General features: G+C 35.3%; 1 protein-coding gene across 9 annotated transcripts in view; it reads right to left on the minus strand.

The window, feature by feature from the left end:
* Nucleotides 1–1,957: 1,957 nt before the first annotated feature.
* LOC110384641 (acyl-CoA-binding domain-containing protein 5) overlaps nucleotides 1,958–12,199 on the minus strand; it is a 29,919-nt gene continuing 19,677 nt past the window's right edge. Inside the window, exons 3-10 of one of the 9 annotated variants that reach the window (XM_064042071.1) lie at nucleotides 11,123–11,204; nucleotides 10,368–10,512; nucleotides 9,680–9,774; nucleotides 8,231–8,371; nucleotides 7,217–7,301; nucleotides 6,548–6,648; nucleotides 5,258–5,386; nucleotides 1,958–4,781 (exon numbers count right to left, since the gene is read on the minus strand). In XM_064042071.1, coding sequence (XP_063898141.1) covers nucleotides 5,261–5,386; nucleotides 6,548–6,648; nucleotides 7,217–7,301; nucleotides 8,231–8,371; nucleotides 9,680–9,774; nucleotides 10,368–10,512; nucleotides 11,123–11,204 — 775 coding nt within the window. In that variant the 3' untranslated portion in view covers nucleotides 1,958–4,781; nucleotides 5,258–5,260. Of the gene's footprint in view, nucleotides 4,785–5,257; nucleotides 5,387–6,547; nucleotides 6,649–7,216; nucleotides 7,302–8,230; nucleotides 8,372–9,679; nucleotides 9,775–10,367; nucleotides 10,513–11,122; nucleotides 11,205–12,199 lie in introns of all 9 variants that reach the window. The other 8 variants (XM_064042073.1, XM_064042074.1, XM_064042072.1 and 5 more) reach the window with 8 other exon arrangements.

A 12,199-nucleotide genomic window follows, 5' to 3' on the forward strand; every position in this document is an offset into this window, starting at 1 on the left:
CATTTAGCTTTAAACATTTTTTGTAAATATTCGTGTAATCTTCGTGAATTTGATATTATTATTGAATTTTATATTTGTGGTGTGTTTATATGTATTACGGTTAACGTACGCGGTTGTTTCTCAAATTAACCGGTCGATGTGCGAAATATCGAACAATTGAAAAGCAAAACATCATCTTCATCTGACTAGCCTTTTCGTAACAACAGAAAATATTAATGTCTGGGCTTTTATTTCGCACATTGACCGGTGACTGCGAGAAATATATTTAATTCATTCCATTATACATTCAAATACAAGAAGATATTATAGATACATTAAGCAGAATCCTAAAAAAAACATATTTCGTGCAATCTCGTTAAAAACTGTTTTGAAAATTGAAAAGTTCGTGATTTTAACAATGTAAGTAGTTGTTTTTAGAAGCAAAATCTCGGTGTAGTAGAAAAATGTTGATATTTGGATGTTTGAAAACTTAAAATCACGACTTTTGATCAAATTATTATTGAAATTAAAATATGTAAATTAAACTATAAAACATGTTGATAAAAAAATGTATTTAATAAATTGTATCTCTAACTATGAATACCGTTCGAGTGTTGACGCAAAAATGGCAATACATTGTCTCTCTCTATTTTTATTTGTGCTTAGCAGGAAAAAAGTATGTAATCTATGAAGTATTTCAATTTTCTACATATTTAATCAATTTTAACATAACTAAGTTTTCTTAAAAAAAAAATTTTAGGTACTCGGTATCATCATCATTTTCTTCCTATCTTAATTTTATTTATGGTCGGCCCAGTTTATCCTCTGTGTTATGTTATCTCATAAGTAACAATAAATTTTATTACTTAAAATTGCCACACATATTATAGACTTATTTCTAAAAATATGGAATTTTCAAATATTTTTTGCGTGAACACTCGTGCGGTCAGCACCAATAAACGTTGTAAATGTATACCATAGACCATAGAGCGATTATAGATTGTTGCGAGTTGTGCGGGTTCACTAGGTGGAATAATTCATTTGATGAATGCAAATTACACTCATATTCTTTTTACCCAAATTATAATATTAAAACTGTCTCTTAGATTTCTGGAGAACTGAGGCTCTAGTTTCGAAAACATAAACGTCAGTTTTCTTGAAAGAACTTTCTACCATGAATTTATAAAGTAAACAGTCTAAAAAAAAAACCTAAGTTGGATGAGTTAAACCATTTACCTATAACTATTTCCAAATCGTAACCAGCCGTGAAATGACCGCCATTGGTCAAATCGGTATCCATTTAAACATCTTAAAATGTTTCGGTTATCGTTACCAAAGTAATTGACCGTAAAAAAAAAGTCCCACTGTTGGGCCTAGGCCTCCCAATTTTGTCTCCACAGCTCTCGATCTTTGTAATGTAAAAGTTTAATGAAACACTAAAGTTCACCCCTGTACAAATGCATTATTCCACCTAGTTAACTGCGCGTGAGTGTACAAAGCGTTAGCCGCAGCTTTCACTTAGCTTTGTTGATATTATCGTCACTGACGACAGACACCGAATATAACGAATATGTTTTTATAGAAATGAGTTTTATATTCTTACCCTACCCTGTCTAGGTACGTAATGTACCTAAAATGATACTTATTTTATTTTCTGTATACAACTTGCCACGGACCACGGACTAGCAAGTGCAGCGTAGGACGTCCACCAACAAGGTGGACAGACGACCTTATAAAGGTTGCCGGAAGACGCTGGATGCAGGTCGCCTCCAACAGGTATCTGTAGAGAACTCCCCTAAGAACTCCCCTATGTATTTCTTTATGTACACTCTATGAGTTCCCCTATATATTTCCTTATGTACACTCTATGATCTCCCCTATGTATTTCCTTATGTACACTCTATGATCTCCCCTATGTATTTCCTTATGGACACTCCATGAACTCCCCTATGTACACTTCAACAATTAAACAAAAGTCTTCAGTAAAAAATCCCCTTTATTTCATAATTACAATAACAAATAAATGTTCATACATAATTCAGTACCGACAGTGCTTGATATTATTACAATATTTTAGACATCAATTTACAACGGACATGGATTTTGAAACAATGGTAGAAAAAGTTCAGAATCTACCAAAGTTCCAAATTCTAGTAATGAGTACATTTTCTACAACATTCATTATTTTATGGGTTGTCTATGAAGAAAATAATTTAACTGTTAAGAGTGAAAATACAACTTCAAAACCCAATTTTAAAGTCTATTATTTGAAGATGTGTTTACCCAAGTATATATCAATATTTTACAGATTTCTGTTATGATGAAAACGCGGTATTATCGCTGTACTCATGATTACATAATTCAGATTCTGAAAAACTGTTTTATTACCTGAAATATAAATCACTTAATCAAACAGCTGTGGGAAAATAACTTTCTCGTTTATTCACAAGTTGATTAAGCGTGAGGAAAAGTCAAATCAAATTATTGGACACTAGGTATACTTTTCAGTTCCAGTGGATAAAACAGTTTGTCAGAACCTAAGTTTATTTCCGTATGGGGGTTCAAAGGATTCAAAGGTCGATCTATTTATATTCTATAATATGTATTACATTTGACTTAGCTCTCAAGGTGGAGTATCTGTACCAAATTAATTCATTACTATTATATCAATATAATATGCGAAATCAGCACAGCAAAAATAATAGAAAATATTCAGTATTTACATTTCGATAGTTTTGATAATCAAATACATTCGTTTATGAAAAAAAATCGAATTCATTGGGAAACCAAATTGTATCAGATTTTTTTGAGAGATGATTATAAAATTCATTTTTATAGTTAAGTTCACTTGTAAATATTGATAGTGTATTAATATAATAAATAAAACTCTAGATTGAAAATAAGAAATAAAAATTACAATGCTGGCTTATACGCATATTTACCTTAACCTAGATATCACATAAAAATTACCAACAAACAACTAAAGTACCACTTAAAACAAATATATTAATTAATAATTATAATTATGAAATTAAAAAACCTTTTTTAAACTAAAAATATAGGTAACAATGTGTTAAATTCTTTGAGTGCGAGCGAGTTGGTCGTATTTTGTTTTACTTCAATTTAAAGCAATCAAAAAACACAATATTTGTTTTTTACAACAATTTTGAGCAATTATAATATTTTATGAAGTAAGATATTAGAAATCACCAATTATTTTTTTATTATTGTTGTAAGGAAATTGATAAATTTTGTGCCGCATAAATCATTAAGATTTAATTATAAAAAAGTATTTTTATCTGTTCGCCTCATTCAATTCTAAGTAAAGCTAAACCTCATTAAAATTACTTGTGGTAAAAAAACCTAATATAAATATAGGTAAACCCGAGAGACTAACATATATTTATTTATATATCACATCCATTTCATGTGGTATAAGCTGAGTAAGGGCAAAGAAATATTAGATGTAGCTAGAATTTTACTGTAAATTCCAAGTAATTTTTTGATATAACAAGACCAGTACCCAAGTAAAAAATCATACAAGCTTTCATTAAAACATTAAAAATGCAATATTTGTGATTTAAAACGATATTTTCCTATGAACATACCATTTTACATAAAATAACGGACCAACCCATACATACTTAATATTTATTAACATATACACCACAATATATTTTACTGTGACATAAGTTCCAATTCAACAGAAAATAAAAGAAAAACGAAAACAGTAACTATTCACATAAATCCCGAAAAAAATGCGAAATATATTTTTTAAGTATACAAAATCACATTAAAATATATTGCGGCGAAAGTGCAAAATGGTCGTAGTAGGGCGAGTCTAGACGGGCAACATTTTTGTGCAATGTGTGGCTGCAACACAGTGCCCGGCAATGAGGGCTACCGCGTATGAAATCGCCGCTAGAGGCGCTAGTGTAACGTGAGGTCTTCGAAACGTCAAATGCCACTGTTTGTTTGCGCGCGACGGTTTATATTTCTAATTAAATTAATATTGTGAATATTTAACAATACTTTAGATTAATTATGGCAAATACAGATCAGGGTTCTATAAATGTCACTGCTTTGACACTCTTTAATCTTTCGGAAACTTGTGTTTGCATTTCTTTTTCGAGCAAAACGGCACTGCGCAACACTGTGGCATCGCCAATACGTTCACACTATAGTTGTATTGTATTACATATGATGTAATATCATCATCTAATGTAGATATAAGTTTTAGCGCTCATAATACGAACTTTGATTGCCATAGTTTTAGACCTCACGCTACAGTTGCGCCATCTGGTGAAACAAAAAACGGTAGCCCCCATATTGTAAGCAATACAAGCCAGTACTAGTAGGTATTGCAGTAATACCATGCCATAATCGGTATGGCCATGAAAGATGCGTGCGTTTTGAATTTTTGCAGCTTACAGCAACTGTCGACCGCATATGTCGCGAAATGCATGTAATCAGCCGCAGCTGCACTACTGGTTTGTATGTATTTACATGAAACCACCGTTTTAGATCGAAGCAGCAGCAGCACGTGCAGTCGCTGTCACTAAAACTTTCAGTTCAGACATATTGTAACAAATGGCTCAGCCATAGATTGCTCGGACGTCAGTGTACATAAAAATTGTGTAATGACCAGGCAATTTTGCTCAAAAATGTAGCTCGTCTAGACCCGCCCTTAGTTATCTACATAGTTTAGCCACGAGCGCGGTTATTGTCAACAATAGCCGATGTGTGAGCGGTCAGTGTCGACATCGAGTGAAGTCTTACTACTATTGGTGTACTGCGTTGAGAGCCTGAAATTCAGAAAGGATCATGCTTCAATTTGTATCCCTTTTTTAACATTGCTAAACAGTGATAAAAACTGTCATATGAAAGCTTTTGACAATTTTGACTTATTTCTGTGGTAAAATAAAATAAACTGGTGAGTCCCGGCTGTCATTTGAAAATCTTTGGCAGTCGTTACGGGTAGTCAGTAGTCTTACCAAGGAATATTGGGTTGTCCGGGTAATTGGGCTGTGGAGGTCAGATAAGCAGTCACTCCTTGTAGCACACTGGTACTCAGCTGCATCAGGTTAGACTGGAAGCCGACCCCAACGTACAGTTATCGGCACGGATATCGAGCCATGACCTTCACCTGCGCAGAAGCGATTTACTGCCTTATTGCCTTATGCGTACAGGTGCGCAAAGCGATCCCCTCTCTTCCGCCGAGAGCCCAATATCCGTGCCGATAACTGTAGTAGGGAAAAAGGCTCGGTGATGATGACTCACGTTATGTATGCCTGCGGGACCTCGCCTGCAGCAGCCGGTGAGCTACAACAGGCCACAGCAGCACCAGCGCCAGGGTGCCCCAGCTCAGCTCCTGCCACGGCCAGCGCCAACCACGCTGTACTTGCTGCTGATACAAGAAAAAATTACTTAAAATTTATATATAAAATCCCAAATAAAATTGGGAAGAGGGCAGGAAGAAGAAGAAGAAGATATAAAACTGGCTGACCCAAAAACTTTGCATCATTGAAACCTTTCCTAGACCTCTACAAACATTTTAAAACCAAAATAAGCCAAATCGGTCCAGCCATTCTTGTGTTGTATTATATAAGACTAGCTGTTGCCCGCAACTTCGTCTGCGTGGGTAATATAGAATCGTCAAAATACTACTTATCCCGTAGGTGCATTCTTTCACGTGACAGTTTAATTAGGATTACCACTTAGCGGTCGCATAGATTCATTGATCAAGGTTGTGTTGTGGATGTGACCATTTATCTAAACAAAAGAAGTAAAGTTTGTGACGTTGTGGATATCTTTGGATCTAGTCAGACAATTTGGAAAATTATTACTTAAGGTGCGTATAAGTATATTGACATATTAGTTGGTTGTCAAATCTAATGTCAAATATTATGATTGCGTTCAGAAATTTAACTTGAGATTTATAATTTAATTCGTGACAAAACTTAAGATTTATTTTTCGATTTCTATATAGTCTTATTAAAAAAATAATCGGACAGATTAATAACTGAAGTTAGTTAAAATTGAGTTTCTCGAAGCCGACCACTATTTATGTACTATGTATTTTGAGACTATGCAATTTTGTCGCGTTTGTTGAATTTCAGAACGCGATATTAGATCCTCCAACGCGCACGCGAATTTGAACTTTATGCAGCGGCAATAAATTACAAATTGACTCTCCATTTTATTTAGAAAACGTTTGTATGGGAAATAGAAAAATGCTGTTTTGAAGATTTTCCCGGCAATTATTAGAATTTTTCTCACCTTTTAAACCTTCCCTGGACCTCTACAAACATTTCAAAACCAAAATAAGCCAAATCGGTCCAGCCATTCTTGTGTTTTTATGAGACTAACGTACAGCAATTCATTTTTATATATAAGATTTTTGTAAGACCATATGCATACCATAACAATATTTATGCAATTTGTTTTAGTGAACAGACACTTAAAAAAAACCATTTACCTATACTAAAACCCCTTACAAGATTTTCCACTTAATACAAAATTCCCCTATATGGATAATGATATGAGTCCTATATGTATGTGTACTCACGTCTAGTATCCTGCGGTCTCCCTCGACAGCTTTACGTAGCGCGGCCACGTCGGCCTCCAACCGCGCCAATGTGCCCGGCAGCTGTTCTAGCACTTTCAAATCTGAGGGGAAATATAGAAATATTGCATCATTACATCATTCGTCATTATCATGTCGTGCTATTGCCGAACGATAACCCTGCTCCAACGAGCGCCAACCAACCCTCTCTTGAGCTCATCATCATATGCCTCGCGATTTCCCAACTATGTTGGGGTCGGACTTTCTAGACTCTAGACGGATGAAGTTGAGTACCAGTGTCTTACAAGGAGCGACTGCCTGTCTGACCTCCTCAACCCAGATACCCGGGCAACTGGTTAGAGTCTGATTACCCGTAACGACTGCCAAAGATGGTCAATGACAGCATTTTTTGGCAGAACACAGAAAAATATTAATTTTTGTACAGAAAATACGTGCTTCCTAGTACACGTTGGGCTCTAGAAAGAACATGGTGGGTTTATTCAGTAAGAGTCTGACACTCCCTCACCGCTGTTAACCCACAGCGAGAGGGGTCATTTGATGATTTTTACCATCATAAAAAAGAACCTATAGTAGGTCTATATGAAATTAAAACCTTTAACTTTGAGTGGACAACTAGGAAATCAAAATGCCTGTTTTGTGTGCGCTACTTACGTGTAAGCTGTGAGGTGATCTGGTGCGCGTGTCCATTGCTGAGTCGCGGTGCCGTCTGCCGCGGCGGCGGCGCTTCCGGCTCGCTCTGAAGTTATAATAAATATAACAGTAAATTATTATTACATATGACTAAATATATTAACGTCCATATAGAGTTTCGGATCTCAATCAGATAGGATAGATTTCTAAAAGAGATTGCTTGAAAGGACATTTGATACTGTGACCAAAAAAATTGGCTTTGACTTAATTTGCTTTCTATAAAAACAATCTTTAGTAGACATACATTTTTTTGATCATAGCATTTACATTTAGCATTAGCATTTTGTAAACAGACACAGCATTTAGGTTTTAATTTATTAAAGCGTGCCTGTCTATTGTTTCATAAGTCCGTGTAAACACAATAAGACAATAAGTAGTTTAAAAATACAATAATTCATTCTCAATGACTCATAATCTATCTTATCTGATGGAGATAAACAAATGTACAACATACATAAAAAAATATAATGCGCATAACTACATGCGTTAAATGAAAAGCCTACAGAATGAAGATTTTAGGCCCGTTCAGAAATCACCCTGATTGTTTTCGAACAATTTTAATGCAAAATAATTCTGAGTATAATATTATTTCAGCATATTATGTACTCGAAAGTAAAAATATAGAAGCCAGTTTACATTGAAAAACAAGGCCGTCATTATGTGAAACATCTAAAGGCACTCTTGTACTAACAAATTGGGGCACAATCATTAATAGATTGCATATGACTAAGACCTAAAGTCACCGACACCATAGACACAAATTTCTCTTAAAATAACCGTTCACTTTGAAAATTGAACGTCAAAATTCTTAACAGGAGGTTGTTTTAAGAAAATTGGCTTCTATGCTACCAATGAACTTGGGCGTTAGAGTCACACAGATATTATAAAACCTAAAGATGTTTCACACAACCCAAAAAACAAAAACCAACTGCTAAAAGCGACATCAAAACAAAATCCAATGTTTATCAAGTGGACCTTATGCGTTTGCCCAGCACTGGTATTCTGTCGGCGTGGCACCTGACCGTCAGGGTCGCTCTCTTGGAACATTAGGTGCAAATGCTGAACCTCATCCCATGCCACGTTCGATCTTCTAACTTGGCTTGGATTCCCAATAACCTGTGCACCGGAAACCGGAAATCTATGCTATGGGTTTCACGTTCGATGGATTATTCGAGTAAAAAATAAAATATCGAAACTAAATTGATGATCGTTTTTGGTGTATCGATAATCGAGTTAAGATGTGAGTACGACTAAGAAGCAACAAAAGTTTTTAGTGTTGTGTTGTGAGTGATGAAGATATCGAGTGATTTATCGATATTCTCTCGAGAATTATTGATGATTGACTTATTGAAAGAAACAGGGAAAATTAATATGCAAAAAAGAAGATTTTAAGCCTTTGAGTTTTTGGTGCTATTGATGAGTCTGAATGAATTGTATGACATGCTTCTGATGATCAATGACAAAATGCACTTATTTTGCAAAATAATAGTTTTTTTTTATGTTCTAAATCTCAATGATACTAGTCCATCGTACGTGAAAAATTCTATAGTGGCAAACAAGCTAATTAAGTGTCAAAATGCTGAGCGTTTTTGGGAAGAAAGAGTCGGCATTTTTTTTTTAATGTCGAACTATTGGTACTACTATATTAATTCCTTGTCTGTATAAGAAGAGGTCTGTGCCCTTCAGTGGGACCATTAAAATGGCTGATGATGAAAATGATGATGAAAAATAATTATTAATGATGGAAAAGCGATGATATTTGTCTACATACTAGCTAGAAATTACACATGCTGCATGATGAAACTCCCAAAAACGCCCAAATAGAAAAACCACACCACTCCAGTTGACTTCGAAAACCGGTGGATGGCAGATTTAACAAAAAATATTGTTTTAAATTAATGTTCCAAAACCTGATTATTACATGAAACGTTGACATTTTACTTTGTTTCCAGAAGTATTGTCAAAAATTCGCCTTATACGAGTATATAGTAAAACTCTTTTCAGGCCTCTAACTTTAACTAAGAGGCTTAGCATAAAAACTACTATCCGCAGTTCATCTACCCAAGTTCACCAACCCGACAACATAAACGTCAGTTTTCTTAAAGCAAATATTTACTCACTCACACAAACGTCACTTTACAAAAAACGGACGTTTATGTCGTCTGTAAAAATAGAAGTTAAATTGCTTTCCATCTTTTTTTCTCTACTTTATTTTAATATTGCATGTCCGACTTGGATAGAATTTATTGTATTTAATGAACATCAATATGTACACAGTTATGCAATAAATGAATTTTTATCTTTATCCAATAAAAATAAAGCACCCCAAAACACTTTTTCCCTCTACCACCATCCACCAATCCGCAAGCCACACAAATTAGTGCCATCACCAAACATCGATATTAGTCACAGCACCATACGTACAACACTAACATCTACTGTATCGATAAACTCATCGTCCGAGTCGTGTCGCTGTCGCGGCGGCGACGCGCTGCGGACTGGGGACGACGCGCCCGATACTGGAAAAAAAAGCAAAACAGATTTATTATTAGAAAAACAAAACTAAAATTATAGGGGTGAAAGGGTAAAACTGGAAAAAATCATTTAAACTAATTTATTATAAAAAAAAAACACCAATTTAAGGGGTTAAATAGATAATCCGATTTAAATAGTACCTAATCCATACTCTATACTTAACATTGTGGGAATAATTAATGATTCATTGCCTATAATACAATTTTGTAACTATGTATTGACATAAGCAAAAATAAATCTTTATTTACTTAAAAAAACGCTATAGTTACGGAAGTTAAACCTCAACAATTGGTATCAAGTTTGGAATATAGAAAATTACAAGAATAATAGTAAAGTTCCCAGTTGACCTATGGGCACTATGGGTTAAAAAATATATAAATTTTTTGGAAGCATTTATTTGTACTTGAACTTGAAAAGTTTACCTTTTTTGTGCTTAACATTTTTCAATATTTTATCATAAAACTATCAAGTGTGGTTTGACATTAGAGCATTACCTCATAAGGGGTCTATAGAATGGGACGTCTGCAACATTTTTTCAATAAAAATTAATATGACTTCCAATTAATTCCATACTCACACACAGGGGTATTCTGTCCCGACCTGACCCTGGCCAGGACATCTCCGGCCACCAGCTCCAGATCATTGTTCGGGAAGTTCGGGTCCTCATCGTCCACCGACAGAAACGAAGCCACATCTGAGTTGTATGACATCGTTTCCACTATCTGTACACAAAATAAACATGGTCAATGAAAAAACAGCCAGTCCGCCATCTTGGGGAGGTCGCCATATTGGATTTATAATGACGTTTCTTAATTAGTCATCTATTGTCATAAGAACATAGAGAAGTGTGGAAAATTTCATCGTAATCGAAGACCGAGAAGTGGGTCGAATTAAAGTATTATAATAAGCGTGTTAAAAAGTAATTAGTCCTTTTAGATAACCCCAAAATAATGGGTCCGTATTTTATCTTTTCTCAATTTTTTTTATAGGTATTTCATTCTTACATTGTACATGGCATGTCCTAATTGCCGGTGCAATTGACATGCAACTGCATTGATTTCAATATTTTTTTTTTACCATACAGAAAAATATCGTTTTGCTCTAAGGGTGCATCTACACGGTGCAAGTAGCTTGCGCATGTTGAGGCACATGCGCAGGTTACATGCATTTTAAAAACGTGCGGGTCCAGCGAGTCGCGCATGTGCTCTTGTCACTTGCTCCAACTCCATGCACTGGTAAACGCACCCTTAAGGCCGGCGGCACAGCCCGGCGGCATCAGCGGCTTTGGTGTGTAGACACCATTATATATAGATACATTCTATGGAATATTACCTTATGTAATTCGTCGACGTATGCTTTCATCGCCTCGTCCTTTGTCATATTGCCTAATTTGTTCCATGATTCCCATTTTGCTCTGAAATTGAAATAATCTTGATTTAAACCTTATTCCTTAACACGTAAGGATTATATTTGAAGAATAAAAGTAGAGTTACACCATTTAACTTTAACGATGACCGAACCATTTTCAGTTGTCAAATCGCCGATGTGACCAATGGGCGGCAAGTATACGGCTGGTTATGGTTTTGTTATCTTCATAGATAAATGGTGCAACTGCCTCTTAGGAGTATATTAGTTGACTAACTTTGCTGTAACATTGCAAAAGCTAAGTATGCATATTTTTCGCACAAAGTGTCTTTGTAAATTAACCTCCTTACGCAGTCGGGTATGAAAATGCGTTTTTAATAGACCTCCCTGAGAATAACCAGCGTTTCTATGTCACAGCTCGAAGGATATATAGGCAATTTATGTACCTTTATTTCTTACTAGCTGTTCCCCGCGTCCCTAGGGAACCACTTTCTGAAGAAGTAGGAAATGTCTCTTTCTCACATTGTCGAATATCTGTGTACCAACATTCGATTCAATAGTTTTGGCGTAGCCCGACAGATACACAGATTTACTTTCGCATTTTCCTCTATAATATTAGTAAGGAAGTACGGTCTGCTTACAATGGAGTATCAAACTTTCACTGATCAGCCCTAACAATGACCCTTCAAGAGCCTTTTGTGTTTCAGGCTTTGTCCCTAAGAGATCCTCCAATAATACATACTTATGGGATGGTAAGTAATTTACAAAGCCGTTGCAAATATCTTTTCTCATAGTGGTCTCCTTAGCCAAATTATCACTGGACTGCTGTCTTCCCCAACAAGCTGAGGGGATATGCCCATATCCACCGCGCTGGGCATACATGTTGGAGAACGAAACTACACACTAACAGCCAGTTTCTTCATCAAAAGTAAAAGCCAAAGTAATGTCATAAAGTAAAAGTAACAGTCAAATTAGTTTTTTCGAGGCTAGAGTAACAGCAAAACTAATAGATAAAACGAATTTGACAGTTACTTTTACTTTATG

The sequence above is a fragment of the Helicoverpa armigera genome, chromosome 27, assembly GCF_030705265.1.
Source record: "Helicoverpa armigera isolate CAAS_96S chromosome 27, ASM3070526v1, whole genome shotgun sequence".
Classification (NCBI taxonomy): domain Eukaryota; kingdom Metazoa; phylum Arthropoda; class Insecta; order Lepidoptera; family Noctuidae; genus Helicoverpa; species Helicoverpa armigera.